The sequence below is a fragment of the Chelonia mydas genome, chromosome 10, assembly GCF_015237465.2.
Source record: "Chelonia mydas isolate rCheMyd1 chromosome 10, rCheMyd1.pri.v2, whole genome shotgun sequence".
Lineage (NCBI taxonomy): Eukaryota > Metazoa > Chordata > Testudines > Cheloniidae > Chelonia > Chelonia mydas.
In genome coordinates this window covers 21,884,327-21,910,192 of record NC_051250.2, presented here as the reverse complement: position 1 = coordinate 21,910,192, position 25,866 = coordinate 21,884,327, and the positions used below count along the sequence as shown (strand labels likewise).

The 25,866-nt window shown below is 42.8% G+C and overlaps 1 protein-coding gene and 1 long non-coding RNA gene across 19 annotated transcripts in view; one reads left to right on the top strand and one right to left on the bottom strand.

Annotated features, from left to right (window-relative positions):
- LOC119567265 overlaps window positions 1-25,866 on the top strand; it is a 48,002-nt gene that overhangs the window by 11,886 nt on the left and 10,250 nt on the right. Inside the window, exon 2 of one of the 2 annotated variants that reach the window (XR_006284270.1) lies at window positions 13,987-14,153. The exons of the other annotated variant lie outside the window; for it this stretch is intronic. This is a non-coding gene — a long non-coding RNA (uncharacterized LOC119567265). The remainder of the gene's footprint in view (window positions 1-13,986; window positions 14,154-25,866) is intronic. 2 annotated transcript variants of the gene reach the window in all.
- Window positions 6,138-25,866, bottom strand: part of MRTFB (myocardin related transcription factor B) — a 224,818-nt gene continuing 205,089 nt past the window's right edge. For 9 of the 17 annotated variants that reach the window (XM_043523861.1, XM_037911601.2, XM_043523862.1 and 6 more), the window contains one exon: window positions 16,949-22,512. In XM_043523861.1, coding sequence (XP_043379796.1) covers window positions 21,977-22,512 — 536 coding nt within the window. In that variant the 3' untranslated portion in view covers window positions 16,949-21,976. Of the gene's footprint in view, window positions 7,423-7,750; window positions 8,404-8,697; window positions 9,025-16,948; window positions 22,513-25,866 lie in introns of those variants that run through there. The other 8 variants (XM_043523864.1, XM_037911605.2, XM_043523865.1 and 5 more) reach the window with 3 other exon arrangements.

Genomic DNA, 25,866 nt, shown 5'->3' with positions numbered 1-25,866 from the left:
TGTAATGGTGCTACTATCCCACTATAATATTAAAACCAAAACAAAGAAACAAAAAAAGTACACAGGGTCTGATTTTCATTTACATGAAAAACCTATTTAAACAAAATGTAATAGATGGTGTCAGCTGTTTTTTCCAGTTTCATCCCAAAAGTTCTTTTGAAGTCTCAAAATTACCTATATTTTCAGGGCTGCTTACACATTCCCTCACAATCTTGGCTTAGAACTGTGAGTGCTGCATGAGTCCAGTGCTACAGAGTGGCAGATAAGGGAATGGGTAATGGCAAAGTTATGGTTGATACTGTTGGGAATAAGGTTACTAGCATTTATAGAAATGGTGAGGTATTCAAGGGGGAAGGTAGTTTTCCTGACTTATTGACTGAAATGAGGAAGAAAAACAAAAATCCCATTAGCAAAGGTTTAGTTATTTAGTCAGTTCACAGAACACACTTCGGGTTCATAAAGGCACTAGAATTAGGTGGGTGGGGGATATAGCTATGTATTGCTTAAATTGGCTAATTAAAAGCCCAGTCCTCTTCTAATCTGTCTATATAATTTTACACAAAAAACCTATATGAAAAGAGTGTTACGGTTGCTAAGTCTAGCACTAAAAGTTTAGAGAATGTCAGACTTAAGGTTCCCTATACAACCTTAATTTGATCCCTTGTGCATATGAATTATGATACTGTCTTTATTTACATGACACACGTTATTTTTTCCACCCAGTCTCTTCCTGCATCCCCACCCCATATAGGGTTTCTCAACCAATTTCAGCTCTGTCTGCCTCCGCCACCTCCCTCCCCAACTACCAGTCCCCCATTCCCTTCTCCTCCCATTTAGCTCACTACACACACCAATTGTACAGTCCAGCTCATGTCCCCTCTAGATTAAAATCAAGGCTGTTTCTTCGCTTCTATACTATTGGGCCTCTTAGGTAGGGCATTGAAAGCACAGATAATTTATCTGAAGAACTCTGACAAGTCTCTGCTGAGTATATATGATCTGAGATAATTCACAGACTTGTAGCTTGCCCCGATCTGGGATTGCAAAAGTCACATTCCTGACATCGGAACCCCTTGCCAAATTTCAAGTCCCCTCTACAAAGGGTGGATGTGCTACAGCTTGTTAACGAAAGGGTTGTACACTTTTTTAACATGAGTAAAACAATATTTCTTTCCCCTAACATAATTTTTGAAAATGGCTGAATGGTTTTTGCTGGAATTAAATGTGTATATATATTTATCAGCCCAAGGCAGATGCCCAGTATGGAAAATTTCAGTCCAAATGATTAAAAACTGGCAATGTAATAAGCAACTGAAAAGAGTTTTTTATAACTTTTACTTTTCAGACCTGGTTAGTTTGTTCTTGATCAATTACAACCTATACCAAAACTTACCTTGTTTCCTGTAAGCATGGCTCATCAGCTTCTCAGGCATGAGCCAGCATAATATTCTGCAATGGAGGTGCTTTCTCTAACACAATAGGTGACTAATCGTGCTGCTGCAGATCTAACTACTGCTTGTCAGATGTGGTGTCTCTTACTTCCCACATCATTTACCCCTGAGATATCCACGTTAGCTGGAATGAATGTTTCCTCTGTAGCTAAAAGTGGGAATTTCCAGCTTACCTCTGAGGGAAAAATGTGAGCTGTTACTGAAAACACTCCCCTATAAGAGAAAAGCCTTCTTGTTGTTATAAAACACACTGCACTACTTGTTTACAATGCAGTAAATGTAACAAGTCATTGGAGTATATTTGAGCTGAATTATTCTGGAGACGATAGACAAGATTTTCCGAAGTGGCTAGTGATTCTAGGAGCCCAACTTGAGATATGTTAAAGGAGCCTGATTTTTCTGAAAATGCTGAGCACCCAAGCTCTGAAAAGTTAGACCCCTTTAACGTATCTTAACTTGGACATGCCTCTGACTGTCCCTCACTGAGTACTGGAATCAATTGGTGAAACAACCCATCCCAGGTCTGTACAGTAGTTCCTGTCACCCAACCTCCTCCTACCATCATCATAATGTCTGATGTGTCCCTTCAGGGAATGGAAGGCGCACCTAGGGGGACACACTGTTCAGGGCAAATGGATGTCTCAGGAGTGTCTCTTGCACATCAGCCTCCTCAAACTGTTAATCAGGGGCATGTCTGTCATGGTCATGACAGACAACATGGCCTGTATGTTTTACATCAGATCTCAAGGGAAGGAAAAATGTAAAGCTGTGGAACTGGTGAATAGCCCATCACATCCTCATCTCAGCTTCTTATCTCCCAGGCATATAACACACTACAGGCAATGATCTTAGCAGCATTTATCCCAAGATTACAAGTGGTAGCCATACGTGCAGGTTCTCAAACACATTTTTCTGATTTGAGGGTTCCCAGAAGTGAACCTCTTAGCCACTGTCACCAACAAGAGCTGTATAAAATTGTGTTCCAGAAGAGGATAGGGTACTCAGTCACTAGGGAATGCCTTCCTGTTGCCTTGGATGAAGGGTATTCTCCATGGGTCTCCTCCAACACTTGATCTTGAGAGTGAACACGATCAAACAAGACAAAGACAGGACCATTTTAGTAGTTCCAATTTGGCTGAGACAAGTCTGGTACCCTAACCTTAATCACCTTGCTTTTTTTCTGGCATTGAGTCTTTGTCCATTCTGTGCCTACTGTCTCAGGACTCCCTCAGACTCTTCATCCCAACCTAGGAATTCTTTGTCTCAGAGCTTGGTTACTCGATGGTTCTCAGGAATAGAGACCTCCTGTTCTGCAGAAGTATAGGAAGTACAGTAGGAAGATACCTCCTCAAAATACTTATCTTCAAAAATGGAAGAGATTTCACCTGTACATTCTTCTGTCTCCGCAGTCCTTGACTATCCACTGGAATTGAAAAGGTCAGGTCTCTCCGTGCAGTTTGTCAAGGTTCACGTGGCAGCTATACCAGCTTTTATTACTCTGTTGGGGGATTCTTAGTGTTTGCTAACCCTGTGACAGCAATATTTATCAAGGGATTGATGAACCTTTTCCCACAGTTCTGAAAAACAACCTTTGTATGGGATTATAAAATTACAAATTTGGTGTTTAATTGTCTCATGACACTCCCTCTAAGCCAATGGCTACCTGTTCTCTTCTTCATCAATCCATGAAAACGGCATCCTTGGTTGTCATCATTTGTGCCTGAAGAGCTGGGGGAATGAGGGCTTTAATGGGAGACCTCTCCCTTTACAGTATTTTTCATGGAGAAAGTTTCATTATGACCACATCCTAAATTTCTACTGAAGGCATCTTCTTAATTACATATTAACCAGGTTATTCATTTTCCAGTTTTTCTCCTCAAAACACACCAGACCAGGGAGGAAGTTTTTCTCCATATTTTGGATGCCAGAAGAGTGTTAGCCTTCTATCTGGACAGAACCAAACCTTTTAGTAAGACTGCCAGGCTGTGTGTTTCATTTGTGGACAGATCCAGAGGACCCACAATCTCAACTTGGAGACTCTCAAGGTGCATCTCTGGCTGTATTATCTCTTGATATGAGGCTGCCAACATTCAACCTTCTTCTGGGGTGCTAGGCCTTTCTTCAAGATCCCAGTCTACTTCTGTGGCGCTATTGAAAGATGTTCCAGTGGCTAAAATCTGTAGAGCAGCAATACATACTTTCTCCAGACACTGGGTCTGCTGCCAGATGAGATGCTGTGGTTGGCAGTGCAATTCTGTCTTTAGTGTTAGACCCAACTCTGAAGTTCCTTCCTCATTATCGGGATACTGCTTGGGAGTCACCTGAAGTGGAGCACCCATAGGGACACTACTTGAAAGAGAAGTTTTTCACCATGTGCAATAACTGATCATCTTCAAGGTGTGTCCCCCTGGGTGCTCCAGTACCTGTCCTTCTTCCACTCTGCATTGGAGTTCCATCTCATAAGAATTCGTGGTAGAGAAGGAACAGCGAGGAAGTCTGGAGTACCCAGGGCTGAACAGGCACTGTTACTGAAAAGCTGAGGTCAAAGCTGCATGGGACACGTGCACTTGAACTGGAGCACCCAGGGGGACACATGTCTCAAAGGATTCCAGTTACTGCGCAAGTTGAGTAACCTCTCCTTCTCCTTCAGAATTTTTTTATTTAATGGATTAGATAGATTGCTTTTCTGCTGGTGCTGTTTGGTTCTGTTGTAAATGGATATGAAATAGCATTTTTAATTGCTCAGTTTCTGTCTAAATTTGAAGACTTAAACTTTAAAACATCTTAGGTGTATGGAATAATGTGTCTGAATTCTTCTTCAAGTGCTTGCTCATGTCCATTTAGTTGTAGGTGTGTATGCCCACCATATGCACCGGTGCCAGAAGTTTTTTCCCTCAGTGGTATCCGTAGGGTACTGGCTCTAGCACCCTCTGAAGAGGCGCCTGCATGGTGCAGTATAAGGGGCGCCGCTGGCTCCCCGCACCCTCAGTTCCTTCTTACCATCAGTGATGGTGCTGGAACATCATCTTGCTTCGGCAAGCCTTCTCTTTCTCAATTCGTTGATAGAAACTTTTCCCTGTAAATAGTTAAGTTGTTAATAGTTTCCCTTAGTGTAGTTTAGTTAGTCCCGGATGGGACTCAGCCTAGGGATGGGGCATGCCCCAATCCCCAGGCTTCAAATCCTGTGACTGCTGTAATAATATCATGCCCATCAGTGATCCTCATAGTAGCTGTCTGAGGTGCCTGAGCGAGACCCATATCAGCCAGTGACACAGGCCTCTGGCACCTGGACATACTGTCAACACAGGATATCTTAGTGTTACTGGTGCTGCCCACACCAGCCACGGCAGTGCCCTGTTGTAAGGGCAAACCTGTGCTGGGACCTTTCCAGCGGTCCCCATCAGTGAGGCACTGCTCCCCTCCACAAGGAGTGTCCCACCAGCAGTCGCCCGTGAGGAGCTGCCAGGCCTCGGACATGGGGAGGCTGGCCCGACGGAGCCCCCACTAGTCTCTGGACTTGGGGCACCACTCGCTGGCCTCAAGACGCAAATCGCCTGACTCATGGAGGTGCGCCCATTCCTGCAGCCCCAGTAGCAGGACTGACCTAGCTGCTCCCCTAATGTGCAGCACTGATCCAGGGACCCAAGCAAACGGTCCCAAGAGCCTTGCTACTGGTCGCCGGAGTGCCAGTATGGGTCGCCAGGGTTGGGTCGATGTTCCCCACCTCAATGGCTGACTTGCTTTCTCCCGCTCGATGGATCTGCACCGCTCAAGAAGTGTGAGGCATAGATCGCTGGGCCACCATCACCGATCTGTTGAACGCAGTCAGTCTCCGGGAGTTCAGTGCGGGGACTCGTCATGATCTGATAGATCCCCATTGCAGCATTGGGATCGGCACAGTCATGACCAGGATGAACAGTGGGCACTGTCCTGGTCTCCTGTATGTGATCCCTCCTCTTCGGACTCTGGTACCGAGCAGGAGTCCATACCAGCGGGTCAAGGCCCCACAGCAGCGGTACCCAGTCTGCCGGCGGCACTGCCATTGCATCGTGGCCTCAGGGCCATTGGTCTGTCCCTTGGGGGTTTCTACAGCCCTTGCAAGGGCTCAGGTCAGCTTCGGGGGCCTCAGGTAAACCATCAGCCACGGTCTCCCGCCCACCCCCCGATGTGGAGGGCTCTGGGGAAAAGACCCCTCAGGTCCACCCAGCTCCATGGAGGGACCAGCCGAGCAGCCATTGGAAGCGGCATATCCTCTGTGACTCCTCATCCTTGCCTAACTAGGTGATTACAGGGCTCCCTCATCCAGTTCTGTAGGATGATGCTAAGGCCCATCAGGCGCTTCTAAAGAGGGTCGCCTCGAACTTGGGTCTTTCATGCTGGGGAGCTGGAGGAACCCTCGGATTCCCTATTTGATATCCTCAGCTTGGTGGCCCCAGCCAGAGTGGCTTTGCCCTTGCATGAGGGGGTGGCAAAGATCACCAAGTCCTTGTGGCAGATGCCCTTGTCGCTGCCCCCTATCTCCAAAAGGGCAGAATGCAAGTATTATATGCCTGCTAAAAGTTTTGAATATATTTACATGCACCCTCACCCAAGTTCCCTGGTGGTCTCTGCCATTAATGAACAGGAAAGATGGGGCCAACCAGGAGTGACCCCTTAAAAACAAAGACTCAGAGGCTCAGTTTCTTTGGAAGAAAGATTTATTTGTTCTCAAGCCTCCAGCTGCGAGTGCCCAACCACCAGGCCCTGCGTGGCTGCTATGACTTTAATATGTGGTAGTCCATGGCCAAGTTCGAGGATTCACTGCCTGAGGACCCCAAAAAAGAGTTCTCTGTGATCCTCGAGGAGGGAAAGGCAATAGAGCGGCCCTCCAGGCGGCCTCAAATGCGGTGTCTTGAACCATGGCCTCAGCCATCTCAATGAGGAGGGCATCCTGGCTGCACTCAGCGGGTCTGTCGATGGAGGTCCAACAATTGATTCAGAACCTACAGTTTGATGGCCAGGCTCTGTTTGCTGAACAAATAGACATGAAATTACACAGGCTAAAGGACTCCTGGGCGATGCTAAAGACGCTGGGCCTCTACGGCCTGGCCAGAAAGCGTGTCAAGCTGCAACAACCCCAGGGTTCTGGGAGCCAACCCAGATTGGAACCTGCCTGTAAAAAAGGCAGGGGCTACAGACACTGGCAAGGTCACCAGCCAGCATCCTCTGCCCAGTAGAGCTCCACCTGCAACGAACTTGAGGGTGTGCCCGAGGGTGACCTACCAGCCTGTATCCTGGATCCTGCTTCCCTGCGTTTCTCCAACTGCCTGTCTCCTTTCCTCGCCGCTTGGGCCTCCTATAACTTCAGGCTGTTGGGTCCTCAATACCAAGGCGCAGGTTTATACCCTCCAGTTTCTTTCTGTCTCCCTTCCCCCGCCCCTCACCCCTTTCCTGTCCCTCTTCAGGGACCCTGCTCACGCAGGAGGTAAAGGGCCTTCTGCAAGTGGAGGCTGTGGAGGAAGTTCCTCAAGAGTACAGGGGCAAGGGGTTTTACTCCCGGTACTTTCTAATCCCCAAAGTCAAACGGGGTCTGACACCCATCCTAGACCTGCAAGACCTCAACAGGTATCTCAAGAAGTTGAAGTTCTGCATGGTCTCCCTGTCCTCCATCATTTCCTCCCTGGATCCGGGAGACTGGTATGCTGCCCTTGATTTTAAAGATGTGTACTTCCATGTATAGATATTCTAAGGACACAGGCAGTTCCTCCGCTTCATGGTGGGTCCCGCTCACTACCAGTTCGTGGTGCTCCTGTTCAGTCTGGGTATAGTCCCAAGGGTGTTTACCAAATGCATGGCAGTGGTGGCAGCTTACCTCAGGCGTTGGAGTATCCAGGTTTACCTGTACCTCGACGACTGGCTCATCAAGGGCCGCTACAGGTATCAAGTCCAGTGCGACGTCTCAATGCTGCAGATCATGTGCCATGCCTTGGGCCTGTTGATAAATGAGGACAATTCAACATTAGTCCTGGTACAAAGGTTAGAATTCATCAGAGCGGTCCTCGACTCCACCTGTGCCAGAGCATTTCTGCCACAGGACAGGTTCAAGAAGATGGTGAGTCTCATTGCCAGCGTCTCTGCATATCCCCTGCCCCTGGCCCGGGTCTGTCTCAGGCTGTTGGGTCACATGGCGATGTGTACTTATGTCATTCACCATGCGAGGCTCAAACTGTGAACCCCCGCAAACAGTGCCTGATAACAGTCTACACCCCCTCCACAGACCATCTGGACCAGGTTGATATGATTCTACCAAAGATACTCACTTCTCTGCAATGGTGGACTGATCCGAGGGTGGTACAGGAAGGAGTTCCGTTTGAGAGTCCACGACCCTCAGGTTATCTGATATCAGATGCCTCCGACCTCGGCTGGGGAATGCATCTTGGTATGTTGCAGACTCAAGGGGCATGGGCTCCAGAGGAGCTGACGTTGCACATAAATGTCAGGGAACTCAAGGTAGTTCGCCTAGCCTGCGGAGTCTTCCTGCTGCACCTTCCGGTCAAAGTGTACGGATACTCACGGACAACATGGCGTCGATGTTCTACATTAACAGGCAAGGGGAAACCCGTTGTCAGCTCTCTGTCAGGAAGCACTCAGTTTGTGGGACCTTTTGCATGCAGCACGACATCCATTTTGAGGCATCACACCTCCCCGGCGTCCGGAATGCGCTGGCAGATCGCCTCAGCAGGTCCTTCTTCTCTTCCCACGAGTGGACCCTACATCCGGAGGTTGTCCAGGTACTCCTCCAAAGGTGGGAGCTCCCCGAGTAGACCTGTTTGCCACCAAACAGAACAGGAAGTGCCAGTAATTCTGCTCTCTCCAGGGCCTCAGCAGGAACTCCCTCTATGATGCCTGCCTTCTGTCGTGGGAAGGGGATCTGTTATACGCATTCCCACTGATTCCATTGGTCAGCAGGATCCTAGAAAAGGTCAAAAGGGACAAGGCGAGAGTCATCATAATCGCCCCGGTGTGGCCTCACCAGCACTGGTTTGGCACGCTCACGGACATGGCCATGGCTCCCCTGTGGCCGCTGCCCAGCTGTCCAGATCTCCTCTCACAAGACCACAGATAACTCCTGCACCCGAACCTTCCCTCCCTCCCTCCACCTGATGGCTTGGTTGCTGAGTGGCTGAACCCAGAGGAAAGGGCCTGCTCTAGCCGGGTACAGCAGGTTCTCTTGAAAAGCAGAAAACCCTCCACCAGAGCAACTTACCTGGAAAAGTGGAAGCAGTTCTCCTGCTGGGCGGAGGAGCATGGCATCTCCCCGACACGCTCGTCTGTGCAGTCCATCCTTGATTACCTGCTCCATCTTAAACAGCAAGGCCTCATGCTTTCCTCCATCGAGGTGCACTTGGCAGCCATATCGACTTTGCACCAGCAGGTCCGGAGCAAATTGGTGTTCTCACATGACATGTCCATCTGGTTCTTGAAAGGACTAGAGCAGCTCTGGGACCCGAATCCTCAATGGGACCTCAGCCTTGTCCTCTCAAAGCTCACAGGGTCTCCCTTTGAGCCCCTGGCCTTCTGCTCCATTTCACACCTGTCATGGAAAGAAGCTTTCCTTGTAGCCATTACCTCGGTGAGACGGGTCTCCAAGATTAAAGCCCTCACCTCTGAGCCCGCTTATACGGTTTTCTACAAGGACAAGGTCCAGCTGCGACCCCACCCGGCGTTCCTCCCTTCCATGTTAACCAGGATATCTTTCTCCTAGTTCTCTATCCAAAGCCATACTCAACTGCGGAGAAGAGGCTGCAGACCTTGGATGTCCAGCATGCCCTAGCATTCTACCTGGAGCGGACCAAGGCCTTCCACAAGTTGACCCAACTCTTTATCGCAACCACAGACAGGATGAAAGGCCTGCCAGTGATCTTACAAAGGATCTCTAACGGGATCACTTTGTGTATCTGGACCTGTTATGAGTTGGCGCAGATCAAGCCGCCACCCATACTAAAGGCACAAGTGTCCTTGGTTGCCTTCCTAGCGCATGTCCCCATCCAAGACATCTGCAGGGCCGCCACGTGCTCATCAGTACACACATTCATGATGCATTACGCCATCACCCAGCTGGCCAGGGATGACGCTGGATTTGGTAGAGCTGTGGTGCAGTCGACAGACACATCCATGAACTCCTACCCCGCTTCCAGTATTACTGCTTGAGGGAGACCTACGATAGAATGGACATGAGCAAGCACTCAAAGAAGAAAAGACAGTTACTTGTTTCATAACTGGTGTTCTTTGAGATGTGTTGCTCACGTCTATTCCTGACCCGCCCTGCTTCCCCACTGTCGAAGTTTCTGGCAAAAAGGAACTGAGGGGGAGCCGGTGGTGCCTCTTATACCATGCCATCTGGGCACTATTCCAGAGGGCACCAGAGCCGGTCCCCTACAGATACTGCTGAGGGAAAAACTTCTGGCACTGGTGCATGCGGCGAGCACACACACCTACAGTGGAATGGACATGAGCAACACATCTCTAAGAATACCAGTTATGAAACTGGTAACTCTCTTCTTTTTTTTTTTTATGCCCCTGCGTGGGTTAATTTTATATAATTGTATCACAAATATATGACCGAACATATATGAGGCCCTGTCTTGCAAGGTGTTGAATGTCTTTCAAATCCCACTGTAGTCAATGGCGCAGTTTAGGAGGCAGTTAAGATCTTGTGGCATCAAATCTATTGCTTGTGACGTAACACAACAGGTTTAGATATAATATAATACAGTACTTGTCTGTAGAGTTAAACTACAGGGATGAGCCAGCTGGAAATGGCTTTTTTTATTTCTCTCCTTTGTTGACAACACATTTTTCAAGCATAGCACCCTAAATGTGATGCCCATTGTCATAAATATAAAGGGAAGGCTAACCATCTTTAAATCCCTCCTGGCCAGAGGAAAAAACCCTTTCACCTGTAAAGGGTTAAGAAGCTAAAGATAACCTTGCTGGCACCTGACCAAAATGACCAATGAGGAGACAAGATACTTTCAGAGCTGGAGGGGCGGGGGAGGGGGGTGAACAAAGGGTTCTCTCTGTCTGTGTGGTGTTTTTGCCTGGACCAGAGCAGGAATGCAGGTTAGAACTCCTGTAAAGGGCTAATAAGCAATCTAGTTAGATATGCGTTAGATTCTGTTTTGTTTAAAAGGCCAATAAAATAAGTTGTGCTGAATGGAATGTATATTCCTGTTTTTTTTGTCTTTTTGTAACTTAAGGTTTTGCCTAGAGAGATTCTCTGTGTTTTGAATCTGATTACCCTGTAAGGTATTTACCATCCTGATTTTACAGAGGTGATTCTTTTACTTTTTCTTCAGTTAAAATTCTTCTTTTAAGAACCTGATTGCTTTTTCATTGTTCTTAAGATCCAAGGGTTTGAGTCTGTGTTCTCCTATGCAAATTGGTGAGGATTTTTATCAAGCCTTCCCCAGGAAAGGGGGTGTAGGGTTTGGGAGGATTTTGGGGGGAAAGATGTTTCCAAGGGGGCTCTTTCCCTGTTATATATTTGTTAGACGCTTGGTGGTGGCAGCAATAAAGTCCAAGGGCAAATGGTAAAATAGTTTGTACCTTAGGGAAGTTTTAACCTAAGCTGGTAAAAATAAGCTTAGGGGTTTTTTCATGCAGGTCCCCACATCTGTACCCTAGAGTTCAGAGTGGGGAAGGAACCTTGACACCCATATCCTGCATTTGGACGCTCATGTTGGTGCAGAGGCACGGGAGATGGGCATTGATGTGCCTAAGTGGTGAACTGAGTATCTCAATATTAGATATGAATACCCAATTAAGGCACTGCACAGTTGTAGAATGGGTAACAGCCCTGAATCCTAGTCCCATTAAAGTGACCACACGCTGATAGGATATAGAATAATCGCTTTATGGTTAATAAAACGTCACAAATGTCAATTAATTGAGGAAATACAGTAAGTGAAGAAATTCATGAGGATATTGGCCCTGCAGCTCCTAAATACAAGCATTTTACCTAAGATTCAGTATAGAAAATGTGCTTAAGGATCTATAAATTAATCTCTAAAAAGGTTAGGATTTAAAATTTGTATTATTGTTATAGCCATGCTGGTTCCAGGATATGAGAGAAACAAGGTGGGTAAAATAATACCTTATTGGGCCAACTTCTTACAAGCTTTCAAGCTTCATAGAGCTTTTCATCTGGAGAAGGAAACTAGAGTGTCCAAGCTAAATACAAGGTGGGACAGATTGTTAAGCATAAGGAGATGTTGTAGGAGATCACTTAAAATGAAGTAGGCAATTAACACTTCTGCGGTCATAGGGGAATGGAATATTAGAAGGCAGCAGTGTTTTACAAGTTGTACTCGGCTATAAAACAGTCTCTCTCTTAAGGGCCAGTCTGCACTGGGAACGTAGGTCCTCATAGCTGTGTATCTCAGCGGTGTGAAAAATCCACACCTGGAGAGATGTAGCTATGTCAGCCTAACCTCCAGTGCAGACAGTGCTAGGTCAGTGGAAGAATTCTTCTGTGGACCTAACTATCACCTCTTGAGATGGTGGATTATCTACAGTGATGGGCAAACCCTTCCTGATGCTTTAGTGAGTCTACACTGAAGTGCTACAGTGGTGCAGCTGCAGCATTTTAAATATAGACATATCCTAAGTCCATAGTTTTTTTGTGTCCAGCAGAGTTATGAATTTAAGTCCCCCTTGTCTTCTGAAGGTGTTGCGTAGTTGGCCATTGAGGACAAAAGGCTGAGAGGTCAGATACGGAGTGATTGCTTTGTGAAAAGTGTCTGCACATGGGTGATAGGGTATTTTTGTCATTAATTGTTTTCACCCAGATAGTTATTTTGAGACCTTCGATACACGGGATGAGGTACATCACATTTTGTGATAGGCATGTGTAGCACCCATGGATCTTGAAAGGTGTGACATGGGGGAGTATAGATATGTCTGAAGGTTTTCTGTTGTTCTGGTAGGATCTGGTGCTGCTTTGATTTTGTGTCTTGGTCTGTGGGGAGCTTGCTTCTGATGATGAGCTTGGAGAGGTTAAAAGACTTAAGAGATTTAAAGTTAATAGTCTTTATTTCTTTAAGTACTACGACATGTTGGTTTTTATTAGTTTCAGAGTAACAGCCGTGTTAGTCTGTATTCGCAAAAAGAAAAGGAGTACTTGTGGCACCTTAGAGACTAACCAATTTATTTGAGCATAAGCTTTCGTGAGCTACAGCTCACTTCATCGGATGCATACTGTGGAAAGTGTAGAAGATCTTTTTATACACACAAAGCATGAAAAAATACCTCCCCCCCCCCCCCTCCTGCTGGTAATAGCTATTACCACAGTATGCATCCGATGAAGTGAGCTGTAGCTCACGAAAGCTTATGCTCAAATAAATTGGTTAGTCTCTAAGGTGCCACAAGTACTCCGTTTTTATTAGTGTAGGTCTATAGGAAATGATAAAGAGCAATGATACATGGTATTAATTTTTCCACCATAGGTGATACCTCTGTTCCACACACAGACTGCTGCAGTAGAAAGACTGTCCTAACTAAGCAAAAGCATCATTACTGTAGTAATACATAAGATCAAAGGAGTTTTTATGTTTGGGTTCAAATACTGTTAGACTATTACAGGGGTTCTGAAACTTCACTGCACTGCGACTCCTTTCTGACAACAAAAGTTACTACATGACCCTAGGAGGGGGGACCGAAGCCTGAGCCCACCCAAGCCCCACTGCCTCGAGGTCACGGGGGACAGGGGGCGCAAAGTCGAAACCCAAGGTCTTCTGCCCCAGGCAAGGGGCCTATAAAGTGAGGCCTGCCACCCAGGGCTGAAGCCTTTGGGCGGTGGGGCTTGGGGCTTCAGGGTCAGACCCAGCCCTGGGCCTCACCAAGTCTAACCCTAGCCCTAGTGACCCCATTAAAATGGGGTCACAACCCACTTTGGGGTCCCAACAGTTTGAGAACTGTTGGACTGTTTTATTACAGCATATGCAACTCTGATCTTCCTCATCCTAGAACAAAATTTAATGGACTTTGAACTTCAGTTGGTGCTCAGGTGTTGGGATGGTGCCAAATTGGTGTGGCCATACTGAATGAATGATGTGAGCATAACTTGACATGATTTTAAACATGGCTGAATGGCTGCAGAGGATCCTGGGAGCAGGTTCCCTTTAAGCAGAAACAAATTTGATAAAGAACTGGCAAAGTCTGCGTGTATGGTCGATATTGGGTCCATGCAAAAGTAAATATCACATGTATAAAGTTCCAGCATGGAGCACAGGTCGACTTGGTTATAATGACCTTACTGCAAGGACGTCAGGCAGAGAGCCATAGTGAATGATTGATGAGTGAGTAAACGTAGGGTGATCTTCGTTTGGTACCATCCCCCTCCCCAGCCCTTTCTAAAACACTAATTAGGCACAAATTAGTAACCCGACACCCACGGAGCATACTTTTCAGACGTGTGACTCCTTTGAGGAAAAAGAGTATAAGAATCAAGCAAAGTAAATTACTGTGGTTGGGATTCCTTTATTGACACTTGCAGGAGCAACGCTGCTGGACAGAGTAGCCAAAACTCTGCTCCGTGGGCTCGAGTAGGGCTGGGAACCAGAGGGGTCTAAAGGCAACCCAGGCCTTGCCTTGAGGGAATCCGAGACAGGCCAGAGGGCTGAGAAGAACAGACCAGGAGAAAAGAAGCCATCTATAAAATTGGTAACCACCTTCTCTGTTTGCCAAGCAGGAACTGTGTGAGGCTAGCACAGGGCCTGTTTGTGAGAGACTTGCTAAGAGGAATGTATAGCTCGTAATGTCTAACATAGGAGTTATGTGCTTAATATAACCCTTTACCGCTTGTGTAATTCTTTCTCAATAAACTGCTGTGTATTGGCAGATAATTTCTTTGGACCTTTTTCACTGGTATGACAGTAATCTGCTCCACTGGGAGCCGGTAATGATGGGGTGGGAATCTATTGGGTGTCAAAATTCTCCAAACCCAGTAGTCACTTTCTTCAAATAATTGATCTTTTTTTCCAAAATGATGTTATTGTCATTGAAAAATTCCATTTAAAAAAAAATTCAACCCACGTTTGGTGGTTAGTTTGTTATGAGTGTCAAGTGCATCCTTCCAGCCTTGTTGTATGTAGTGATGACACAGCCAAAGGGAGGGGCCAGTGAGGAGTCTAAAACATCTCAGTTCTTGGCCAGTAGACATGGTTTAAGTGTAACTAGCTTTATATCACAGTACTCGCTACTTTGTTACTACAGTGATAGGGCTTTTTAGGAAAACCCAACTCGGATAGACATTTTCTTCTGTCACCTGCATGAATAATCCAAAACAGCATCCAGCCTCGCTCATTCTCTCTTGCTGCCAAAAACAGTCAGTACATATTGTAGTGTACTGCAGTTTTCTCTGTACTTGAGTTCAGCTTCCTCAGTTTTGTTGGATTTTCTTTCTTAGCATAGGTAAGTTTGGATTAAAGCCTGTTTAGTTGTCTCCTTAAACATTTCTACTTAGTCATGCGGTGTTAGCTTTGTATGACTTGACGTTCTTGCACTCTGTGCCAGGGACTGCGGATGACTCATTTATTTAAAATTTTATTTTTGGCTTGTTCAAAGAACAGAGATCATCTCTATGCATGGTATTACCTAATTGCTTGTATGGATTTAAAATACTGCCAGAGCTTAACTAATTCAGTTCCTTTCATTCCAGCTAGTTGTTATCTGGGTGGCCAAGTAAAAATTAATACTTCCAGAGTACCTTCACTTTTAAAATTACGCATTTGTCCAGTATTTATAACCACTTGAAGCAGGGGTATTTCCTAAAATGTTTAATTTTTACATCATATACTGATCTGTTAGACTAGGGTTGATCATCACTGCTTGCTTAGCTTTGGTTTTAAGGACCTTGTAATTTACTTGTGTGTGGGCTGAACGGCATATAGGACCCCAAATATAGACTCTCACTTTAAGGCATGTATTGGCATGCCATACATTATGAGAAAAAAAAAAAAAAAAGCACTGAACGTTAGTATGCAAAATTTACAAAAATAAGGTCACTGCCTTGATGAGCTTACCATTGAAAAGATATATAGACAGTGATGAGTGTTGGTTGGTAAGCTTTGTAGAATACATCAGTGTTTCAAATTCTTTTTTTTTTTAACGGGAGAGAGGGAAGAGACTTGGTGTGCTTTAAATGGGGAACTCTATCATGCTCAAGAATTGTATCAAAGAATGTGAGACTTTAGTCTAGTATACCTACATTTTATATAAGATAGTCAGCCTTTGAACTATGCTCCAAACCTTCCTGGAACTATGGTTTATAGTTTGATGAATGCTAATAAGTACTGCAAGTAGCATGTTACCTTGTGTGGGTAAACGGAAGCTGTATGTATAGCTGAATGATTGTCAGTCTTGAAGAAATATTTGCTATGTTTATGGAACATGACTCTTTTCTATTTCATTTGAAACAGATAAACACGCAGCAGCTATGCAGGGGTTCTTACTGTTCTAGACAAGCATTACACTTTGTGAATTTTAAACCATTTGACATTAACAACATAAACTGGAGGGTATTTGATACCAGTTTTCGCAACAACAACAACAACAACAACAAAAAAATTGTGAATAGGAGTAGTGATCCACAACAGTGGAATTTCTAAAGAGCTGCACAGAAATGTTCATTTGCATTATAAAGTAATGGAAATAACATTACTCTCACACCTGATTCCCAAAATGTTGTTTTCTCACTTGTAAAAACATGTTCAAATAAGTGAACTTGTCAGGTTTGTGGTTTTCTGTTTACAGTTTATAGAAGGGATGACTACATAGTATTTATAATGCCAATAGTTATAACAATTTGCTATTTAGCCCTGGTAATTAAAAAACCCAATTTTTCATGTTCCTCAGTTGATGATGGAGAGTGTAGTGTAAAACTGATTTTGGTGAATTTGTGTTCCACTGCAATATGACCCTGCTAATCATCTCGAAAAGCCATTGTCCATTTTCTTGCTAAGTGGCAAAAGTTTGCTCCCACACATGGTATTTGGCATCTCATTTTTTTCTGGTCTTTAAAGGAAAGTTCTAGTTGATTTTCATTTTATTGCTTAAAATCATGATGTCTGGGTGCTGGCAAGATAATTTTCTATAGTTCTTACTATAAAATATACCATGTACAGTATGGATCTTCTACTTAATTTCTAGAATGGAACACGCAGCTGGTCTGGTATTCACTCCTTTACAAATATCCCTGTTTGTTTGTTTGTTTTTTATCCCCCCGAAAGTTAAATTTTAAAGGCTTCAATTTGTTATGCTGTTACATTTTAAAAATCCATTTGTAGGGTATTTGTACCTATATATTTTTATTCTCATTCCTTTTTGGGGCTGTGGTTACCCAGGTGTTACCGTAGCAATGGGTCAGGAGTTAGGAATATTTCTGATGGCATGTTTTTGATTGCTTTTGCTGATTACTCTCTGAAATGATAGTATTTGTCAGACATGAACAAAAAATGTACACAGTTTCTTTTTTATTTGAGACACATAGCAAAAATGCTGATGTCAGACATTTCCTCAGTAGCTACAATGTTGCCACTATGTACAAAATATTTGTTAAATGTACTACACATATAAAAATACAGTATGCATTACATATATACAGTACAATGTGCAAAACATATGGCATTCAAAGATATGGAATTTATCTCAGGGGTGCAAACAGCAAATACAAAGGCATCATGGTTTCTTCTAGAAAGGCAATACATAAATGGACATCCTGATTGCCATAATTTTTATTTAATAAACTAGTGCTTAAATGAAGAGGGCTCTACAGATTAGTATCTTTCTTCTTTTTTCATAAAGTGAGATGCTAAGACATAATTGTGACTATGAAAATAAGAAGAGAAACACCTATCACGATAAGCATTATTTCTACTGCAAGCAACAATGAAGAGAGAAACCAGATATTAATACAATTTCTCAAACAAAACAACAAATGTGTGCTGTTAACATCAAAAACAACTTCAGAAATATCTACATCCTTAATTTTTAAAAAGTATAATTAAGTGGATAATACCTTTTGGGACTGATTTTTTTCTTTTAAAATACAAAATGCCTCCTTTGGCAATATAAATGACAATGCTTTGGTTCCTATTGTTTTATTTGAGGCTGTGTATTTCCTTTTGATTATTTAAGCAGTAGTCTTACCAAAAAAATCACAGTTGTTACACTGTAGTATAAAGATGTACTTGTTCCTATTCTTTGCTGAAACATAGCCCTCAAACAGTTACCATGATGACTGCTAGATTTCTAAAGCTACGTTTTACACACTGGATAAGAAAATTCCTTGCATTCAAACTCAGACACTGCAGAATGCAGTCTCTCCTTTTCTAATGTGGAACTGCACTGAAGCATGAACTTCAGTGCTTGCTTCCAATTTCCTTTTACATTTAACAACTCGATGTAAAAGCGGACTATTGCTCAAACATACAGGTTAATTAGATTTCAGAGTTCAGATAATGATCCTCTTATGCATGTTCCACTTAATCTCTTTACAGCTATGTTTATTTGATTGATAAGAAAAGTGATAGGAAAACAGATTTAAAAATTTAACAGTTCTACAACTGTATAAAGTATTTCAACATTTAAGGGTTCTTTATTCAGAATTCTGTGGCACTATGTCCTAATATTTATTTATTTTCCAGTTTAAAAAAATTAGGATGCAATCCAAATAAATGATGGTGCATCAGTCAGCTTTACAAGGCCCTTCCAGTTAAAGTATTCTGTGATTACAGTGAGTCGTCCTTTGTGACCTCTAAAGCAATTGGACAGCTTGTGCTGGGTTATCAATTATGTTGCCTATCTGTTACAATTTTCAGCCCTACAAGATGTGTGTTGTATATTGGCAGATAGGCAAATACCAATAGAAAACATCCATATGTTGCTTGTTTTATATACCTGCTTACCTACCTTAAGGTTACCTTGGTGAACTAACTATATTTTAATAGCTGTTTAAAAAAGATTTCAGCATAGGAGTAGGAAGTTCTTCCTAAATGCTGTGGCACTTCGTTCTTTAAAAACCTGATTCTGAAAACCCTCACTGTTGCAAGTTCAGGTTTCAGAATTGGATCCTAAAGTTGTGCAGAGAACAATTGCCATAAATTCTGCCCTTCAAAAGCCTTTTAAATTTATGAGAGATAATCAACTGTTTAGTGTGCAAGAAAAATGGCATATAAGGGTATCTTGTAAACTTATATGCCTTACTAAGGGCACTAGAAGTGCAGAAGAAAAACTGTTTCTGTGGTAAATTTAGTGATAAAAATGGTATCCTTAATTGTGATGTTACCATCCACTAACAGCGCAGTTCACAGGAACCATGTTTTGTTAGTCTGCTTTAGCTAGCTTGGTGAATTTGGTATCAGTGCATTCTTTTGCAAGTGCAACTGTTCTCACAATGAGAAATACCACTCTAGTGGTAGCAGTCACAAGTCTGTACAGTCATTGTTAAAGATTTGTCTTTTTTATATTACAAAAATGATCATTTAAAACATGCACAAGAAAAATTTTCCACAATGCCAGGTATGTATGAATATGGCAAATATTGTAGCACATTTCACAACATACACTCTAAAGCAAACATACGTATATCTATATTTGTGTGTGTGTAAGGTTTTACAATACAAGTAATTTTGAATTGTACAAAATCACATTTCTATTTCAAGGACAGGTATAATAATCCCTTAGTTTTACGTGAATTGAGCCAAGATGAGTAGAAAGCAATTCTGTACTGGTATCAGCATATTTTAGATGTATGGGATTTTTTTTCTGCACACAGATTCCTATGGGTTTGTTAACATTCTACATTGCCAATAAGGGTATTTGTATAGCAATATACTATACAATATTGCCAGTATGAAGCTATATTTACATGCACATCAAAAAAATTCTTTTTCCTCATCTAGAAAACTGATTTTAGTTAAAATCACCTTCATCACATTTAAACAGAAGGCAAAGACAAAAGGGGCCATTTTGTTACTACCATCTTTGGTCTGGTGTCACATTTCACACTGCACATTTTTAGTACAATATCATACATAATATACTAACGTAGCGTAGAACAATATAAATTTCATACACAGGTCTAGCTACCAGACCAAGCACCTATTCCTCTAAGGTGCTGAGTGCCTTTAACACTCAGAGTAGGCACTTAGCACCTCATAGGATCACCCCCCACAGAGCATGTCGCCAAGTGGAATGGGTAAAGGTCAGGGTATTTGTTCATTTATTGTCTGAAGAACCCTACTCTATTCATCAATATTAAAAGCAAAATACTACACATAAGTAACAGTATGTATAATACCAAAGCCAAGACAATCAAATCTTAAGGCAGACAGTCCTTATGTAACATTATACCCAAGTATTGTATGCACAACTACTTCTGGCAGTATCTAGGCACAACAGTGAGGAATAAGGATAGTATCCTATCCCTTAACTTTGAATTTCTTTTTTTGATAATATGACTGATATTTTCTTAGAATGTTTATGTTTAAAACCAAACTACATGTATGATATGGCATCTTGATAAGTGTGGCCTTTTATGAAGTGTTTGCAAACATTTTCATATCAAGATATGTAATTAGTTTTAAAATGTTGATCTGCTCTATCCCAAAAAGTACAGATGCTAATTTAGTCCCCAAGTCTGCGATGTAATCCATTAGTCTGGATTTCTGTGTTTATACTTAGTTAACAGAACTCTGCCCAAGCAGAACTAATGGCTCACACTTCATGATTGGTAATTTAGGAAGTTATAAGAATTTGGACTAAGCCATTTTGAAAGTTCATTTTGGTATGCTTATTAAAATGGTTACTGTACAGTTAACAGCAGCCACTTTTAGTTTGTTTCCAGCGTTTCTTTGATATCAGTTTACCTCTGCAAAATGGCATAAACTTTAACACAACACTGTGCACTAATCACTTGCTAAATGTTATTTTTTAAACTGAAAAAACAATTGTTTCTGAACTGAGACCCATTTTCAGCCCAGAAATTGCTTTATTTCTGATCTTAATTTTGTGGGAATATGTATGTATTAGTTACAGTAATACTGTTAAAGTTATTGTATGAGAAATAAAATAGAGTTCTAGAATATTTAATTCTTATTTGCATTCTGGTTTGTTTTTCAAAGTATTTTCATGTTAGTTTCTAAAAAGTTAGAAATTCTACAAGGAGCAAATTATGGGCATGCAGTAACAAATGACAACCCCCTTGCTACCAATCCAGCATGCCCTCAACTAACTACTGTTTTTTTGCTACAGTCATCTATTCTATTTTTTGAAGCATTAATCCTTAATAGTGTTGAATTTTACATCTTGAAGCTTTTCTATTTTTTCATTGCTCTTTACCTAAGATGTTCAGGGGTTAGGGAGTCAGTATGTCTCTATCTTGTGTACATCTTATGCATTCTGACCATGATCCTGCAAATATTTTAATTGAGGTCAGCATGTCTTACTCATGTCCATAAATGTTTGCAAGATCAGGGCCTACAAGAATCATATGGAACTCCTCTTGTATTGTCCTGAAAACATTTTAATATCCTGAAATGATTCTTTGAGCTATTTGGTTAGATGAATGTCTCTAGCAAATAGTCTCTGAAACAATGGAAGTAAACTTGGATATTAAATATTCGTAGAATACTATAGTCTATTGGTTTGGTGACCACTGCTACTCTGCCTCCACAAAAATAAGCTGTACAAGTCACAAAGGTAAAAAGTATACAAATAACTGTCTGATATACACATATCTAATAAATCCAAAGTGTTGCTATAGAAAATTCAGTGTTCTCAATATACCTGGCCTTGCTACAGTGGATTGTGTGCAATTACATTTAAAATATCCCTTTGGATGCAGTTCTTCCTTCAGGATTTAAAAATGAAAGAGAGTAAGAGGAATTTTCTAAAAGTCACAGAAAATAAAATATAAAAACAACTTGAACAAATTTAAAGACTCTAGACTAGTGAAATTTCACTGAACCAGCCAGTGCTTTTAGTTGCCTTTGCCCTTACAATGCCTCTTGATCTTGGCTCAGGCTGTCCACAGGAACAATCAAGTGCAGAGATATCTTACCTTCCCTCAAACAATGTTTACTCTTTATTGGTACAGTAGGTTGAAATCTGATTGCACTATTTTTCTTCTGTTTAAAGTCTAATCAAATGACCACACATTTTGCAGTTCGTTTGAGCATTATGAAGGTATCTCAATGCTATTTCCTATATACACTGCTTTCTTCTTGGTGGTACTTTTCCATCAATAACTACAATCATTCTCTCGACCTGTGAAGTATAATTCCCAGATGGCTCTGATCTGCATTATTGATAGAAGGGTAAAGAAACTTACTTGTATACTTAAACATAAATGCAGAATTAGCATCAAGCATTTCTCCTTCCCAATCATTTTGTGGTAATTTACCTTATTTGCAATCAGAATAGTGTCAAAGGACCTATACTGTAAACAGATAAAGTCAAGTTTTCATCTGCTGCACCTCTATAGCTTAATCCCAGTGCAACTGTAGGTCTTGTGGATCTAGAAAGTCAGTGGAAAACATACTTGGGGCAGTAGAGCTCAGAGGAGTAAGCCCTGATGAGGAATTAGGCATGGGAATGTCTAACCACTCCATATTGTCTAAATTTGTGTCAGGAAGGTCAAGAGATAAACAGGAACTATTAGCAGTGAATTGTTGGTCAGCTGTTTCCATGGGTGAATGAGCATGATCAAGCATGCTGGAGTGATTAAGCAGATCATTCTGAAGATCTTCAATCAGAGAAAATGATTCTCTGTCCTCGCTACTGCTTGCTAGTTGAGGAATTTCATTACCTGAAGGTAAATGTCCATCCAAGAGAGCTTCAAGTTGATTCTCCAAACTTATCGACAAACTATTTGTTGGTTCTAAAGACACAGGAGGTGCCATTTGGACTTGTGGTGGTGGGCGAGATACTACTGTGTTCACTGGCATTGTGGTGATATTGGCTGTAACTGGTCTCATTTTGGAAATGGGAGATGGTTCCTCTTTTAGAGGAAGGGAAATCTCTGTATAAAAGAAAAAATAAATCCATGAAAATAAAGGGCAAAAAAAGATTAGGTACCTTCAAATATTCAACTACTAAATACTTTCTTGAGGTATGAACTGTAAATCTAAACTAAGCATGTGAAGTTGTTTATCATTTTAATAATGAGACAAGGTGGCTGAGATAATCTCTTCTTGGATCAACTTCTGTTGATGAAAAAGACAAGCTTTTGAGCTTACACAGAATGCTTCTTCAGGAGTTGGTCCAATAAAAGATACTGCCTAATGCATTACATGTGTCTAATATCCTGGGACCAACATGGCTATAACAACACTGCAAATAATGAGACACGAGGTCTTTTAAACTGATCTCCACATCTTTTCTTGTCAGTAATATTTCAGCAAGTCTGAAATACTATATTTAATTTGAGGAGGACTGACATGGTGTCCATGGTCTTTCTAAATTGAAGATCTGAAATACTAGTGCTATGTCCAACTGTATTTTACTACAGTTATACAGCTGCTTCACTAACTTAGTACCAAATATTACCTTAGAACAAGAGCTCACCTAGTGGTGTTCCTATTAAAAGGACATTTCTACTTAAGCAGTAACTGCACAAATCCTTGAGGAGGCTAACAGAACAATTTACTTAACCTTACAAGCACTGTTCCCTCTAAGCTGTGCGCGCGCGCACACAGATTCTAAACCCCGTGCACATGGGGAAACACCATGCGCACATTTGTCTCGCATCCTGACCGCACATCGGGCGGGACGCCCGCTCACCATCACCGCCAAAGTCCTGGGGCTGGCGTGGCGGCGCTTCCTGCTGCAGGTGCCTCTCCCCCTGACCTAACCTGATCCGACCCTAAGAGCCAGAGGGACCTGCTGGCTCTTTGGGTCTCTGTGTGCTGCCGGTGCCTGCAAGCCCTGCTCCGGCAGCTCCCATTGGTGCTTTTCCCGGCCAGTGGGAGCCACAGAGCTCACACTTGTGGCGGGCACAGCACATGGAGAGTGGAGACACCCCCTCGCCACTCTGACCCTAGGAGCCAGAGACCTCCCAGCAGGGCTGGTGAGTACAGCCAGGGAAGGGAGCAGGGTGTGGTGGAGTGAGTGTCTGGGAGGTGTGTGGGTCCTGTGAGGGTAAAGAGGATGCTGGGCAGTGGGGGAGGTTTGTGTATTTTGGGGCGCTAGCAGTGCGGGAGATGTGTGTGTCAGGGCACTGGGCGGTGTGTGGGTCTGTGTGGGGCATTGTTTAGTTGTGGTGGTGGGGCTGTGGGGAAAGGCACTGGGAGGGAGGAGAAATCTGTGTGTATTGGGAAACTAGCAAGTGGCGGGGTTCTGTGTGGGGTGCTGGGGCTGTGGGCGGGGGTCGCTGGGCAGGGGTGGTGGTGTGCACAGCACTGTGCATTTGTGTCAAATGTGGGAGGTTGTGGGGGGGCTCTGGGCATAGTGGGTTCAGGGGGTGTAGGCCAGGGAAGCTGTGTGGGTCTCTTTCCCCCTCCCCCCCCCCTCGCCCAATGTGTCCTGATATTTCACTCTTGCGATCTGGTCACCCTATTTACGGGTGACTTGATATTGTTCGCCCGCCATCTATCAACACAGCCAGATTCTACTAGCTGGCAAAGGGGGCGGGAAAGGGAAAGGAGGGCAATGAATCAGACCCCTCCCCACCAGCATTTTGAACATGGAACGTTGATGACAGCGGGACAGGGGGATCCACACATCTCCTTGTAGTCTGTGTACAAATTCAAGTACATGCGAATAAGTCAAAATGCCTAGCTGTAGTTGCTAAGGAACTGCAAAGATTTCCCAGAAATGAACAAAGGTAAGTGTTGTTTTCCTGACTGAAATCTTTCAAAGGCATTGGACTTCATACATTTACTTGTGATGTTTTACTGTTTTTTTGCCACAGATACATGGATGTGATCGGAGCTATGCACAAACTTCCGGTATCCTGATCTGAATGATCTCCCATTTGCCCTTTTGTTAAGCACATTGAAATAGAAGCCATATAATAAAAGTATTAATTTTAAATAAATCAATCTGATAAAAAATCAATCCCAAAATGTCACTGTCTAGCGGTCTAAAGCATAAAAGAACAGCGACTTCCTTTAAATCTGGATGGCTGGATGAGACTATAGAGATGGGTTTCAGAGTAACAGCCGTGTTAGTCTGTATTCGCAAAAAGAAAAGGAGTACTTGTGGCACCTTAGAGACTAACCAATTTATTTGAGCTTTCGTGAGCTACAGCTCACTTCATCGGATGCATCACTTCATCTGTAGCTCACGAAAGCTCATGCTCAAATAAATTGGTTAGTCTCTAAGGTGCCACAAGTACTCCTTTTCTTTTTACTATAGAGACGGTTACACCAAAGTCACATAGTGTAATGCCTGTTAAACTTTGTGAAATATTCACATATGATGAGGACAACGGAGTGGTTTGTGTATATTGTCGAGATGCCAGAGCTCTGGGAGAATTTTCAACAGGAAGAATGTGGAACTATGTATGGAAGTTGGATTTCTGAAAGCATCATCTGTCAAATAAGTCTCATATAGATGGTGTAACAAGACTTAGAAACAAAAACCCTTCCTTACAGAGCAGATTGCTTAGCATGATTCTCGAAAGTCCAGCTGAAAAGCAGAGGAGGCAAATTAATCTTGAACGCAAGCGCTCAAACCCAGAAGAAATCAAGGTATTTATTGACAATGCGGTGTTGGCTATTAAAATGAACAGCTCAAAGCTTTCTGTTCAGGATATTAATGACCATATGGAAAAGTACCAGCGAGCTGGAGAAGTAAAAATTATACTTTTTGAATTTATTGAAATTATCAACTGCATTGTCCAAAATGACCTCATGCATGAAATAGCACTGGCAATATTTCATACTCTAGCTGTTGATGAAAGCACTGATATATCCATTAACATACTTGATACTCTACTTTAGATATAGATCCATAAATTCTGCAGACTATAAAACTTCGTTTGGTGGACTATTATGATTGCAAGAATGTGGTGCTGTTTCAATAGTGTCTGCAATCAAAGAGTTTTAAAAAAACACCAACTTGATCTAATGAAAATGGTGATGTTCACATCTGATGGTGCCTCCGTGATGTTGGGCAAACTCAATGGCATGGCAGCTCAGCTGAAATGTGATATTCCACACTTAGTTCAGCAACATTGCATTGCACACCGGGAAGACTCGGGGATTTCTGATGGATGGAAAGAGGTCAAGCTGATAAGAGACATCAAAACCTTAAAGAGAACTGTCTACACGGTGTTCTGTTGGTCATCCAGAAGAAAATGCAAATTTCAGGAAATAGTGGATGCTTCTGAATGCAAGTCAGTGGCTTTCAGGCCACTCAGTGAAGTGCACTG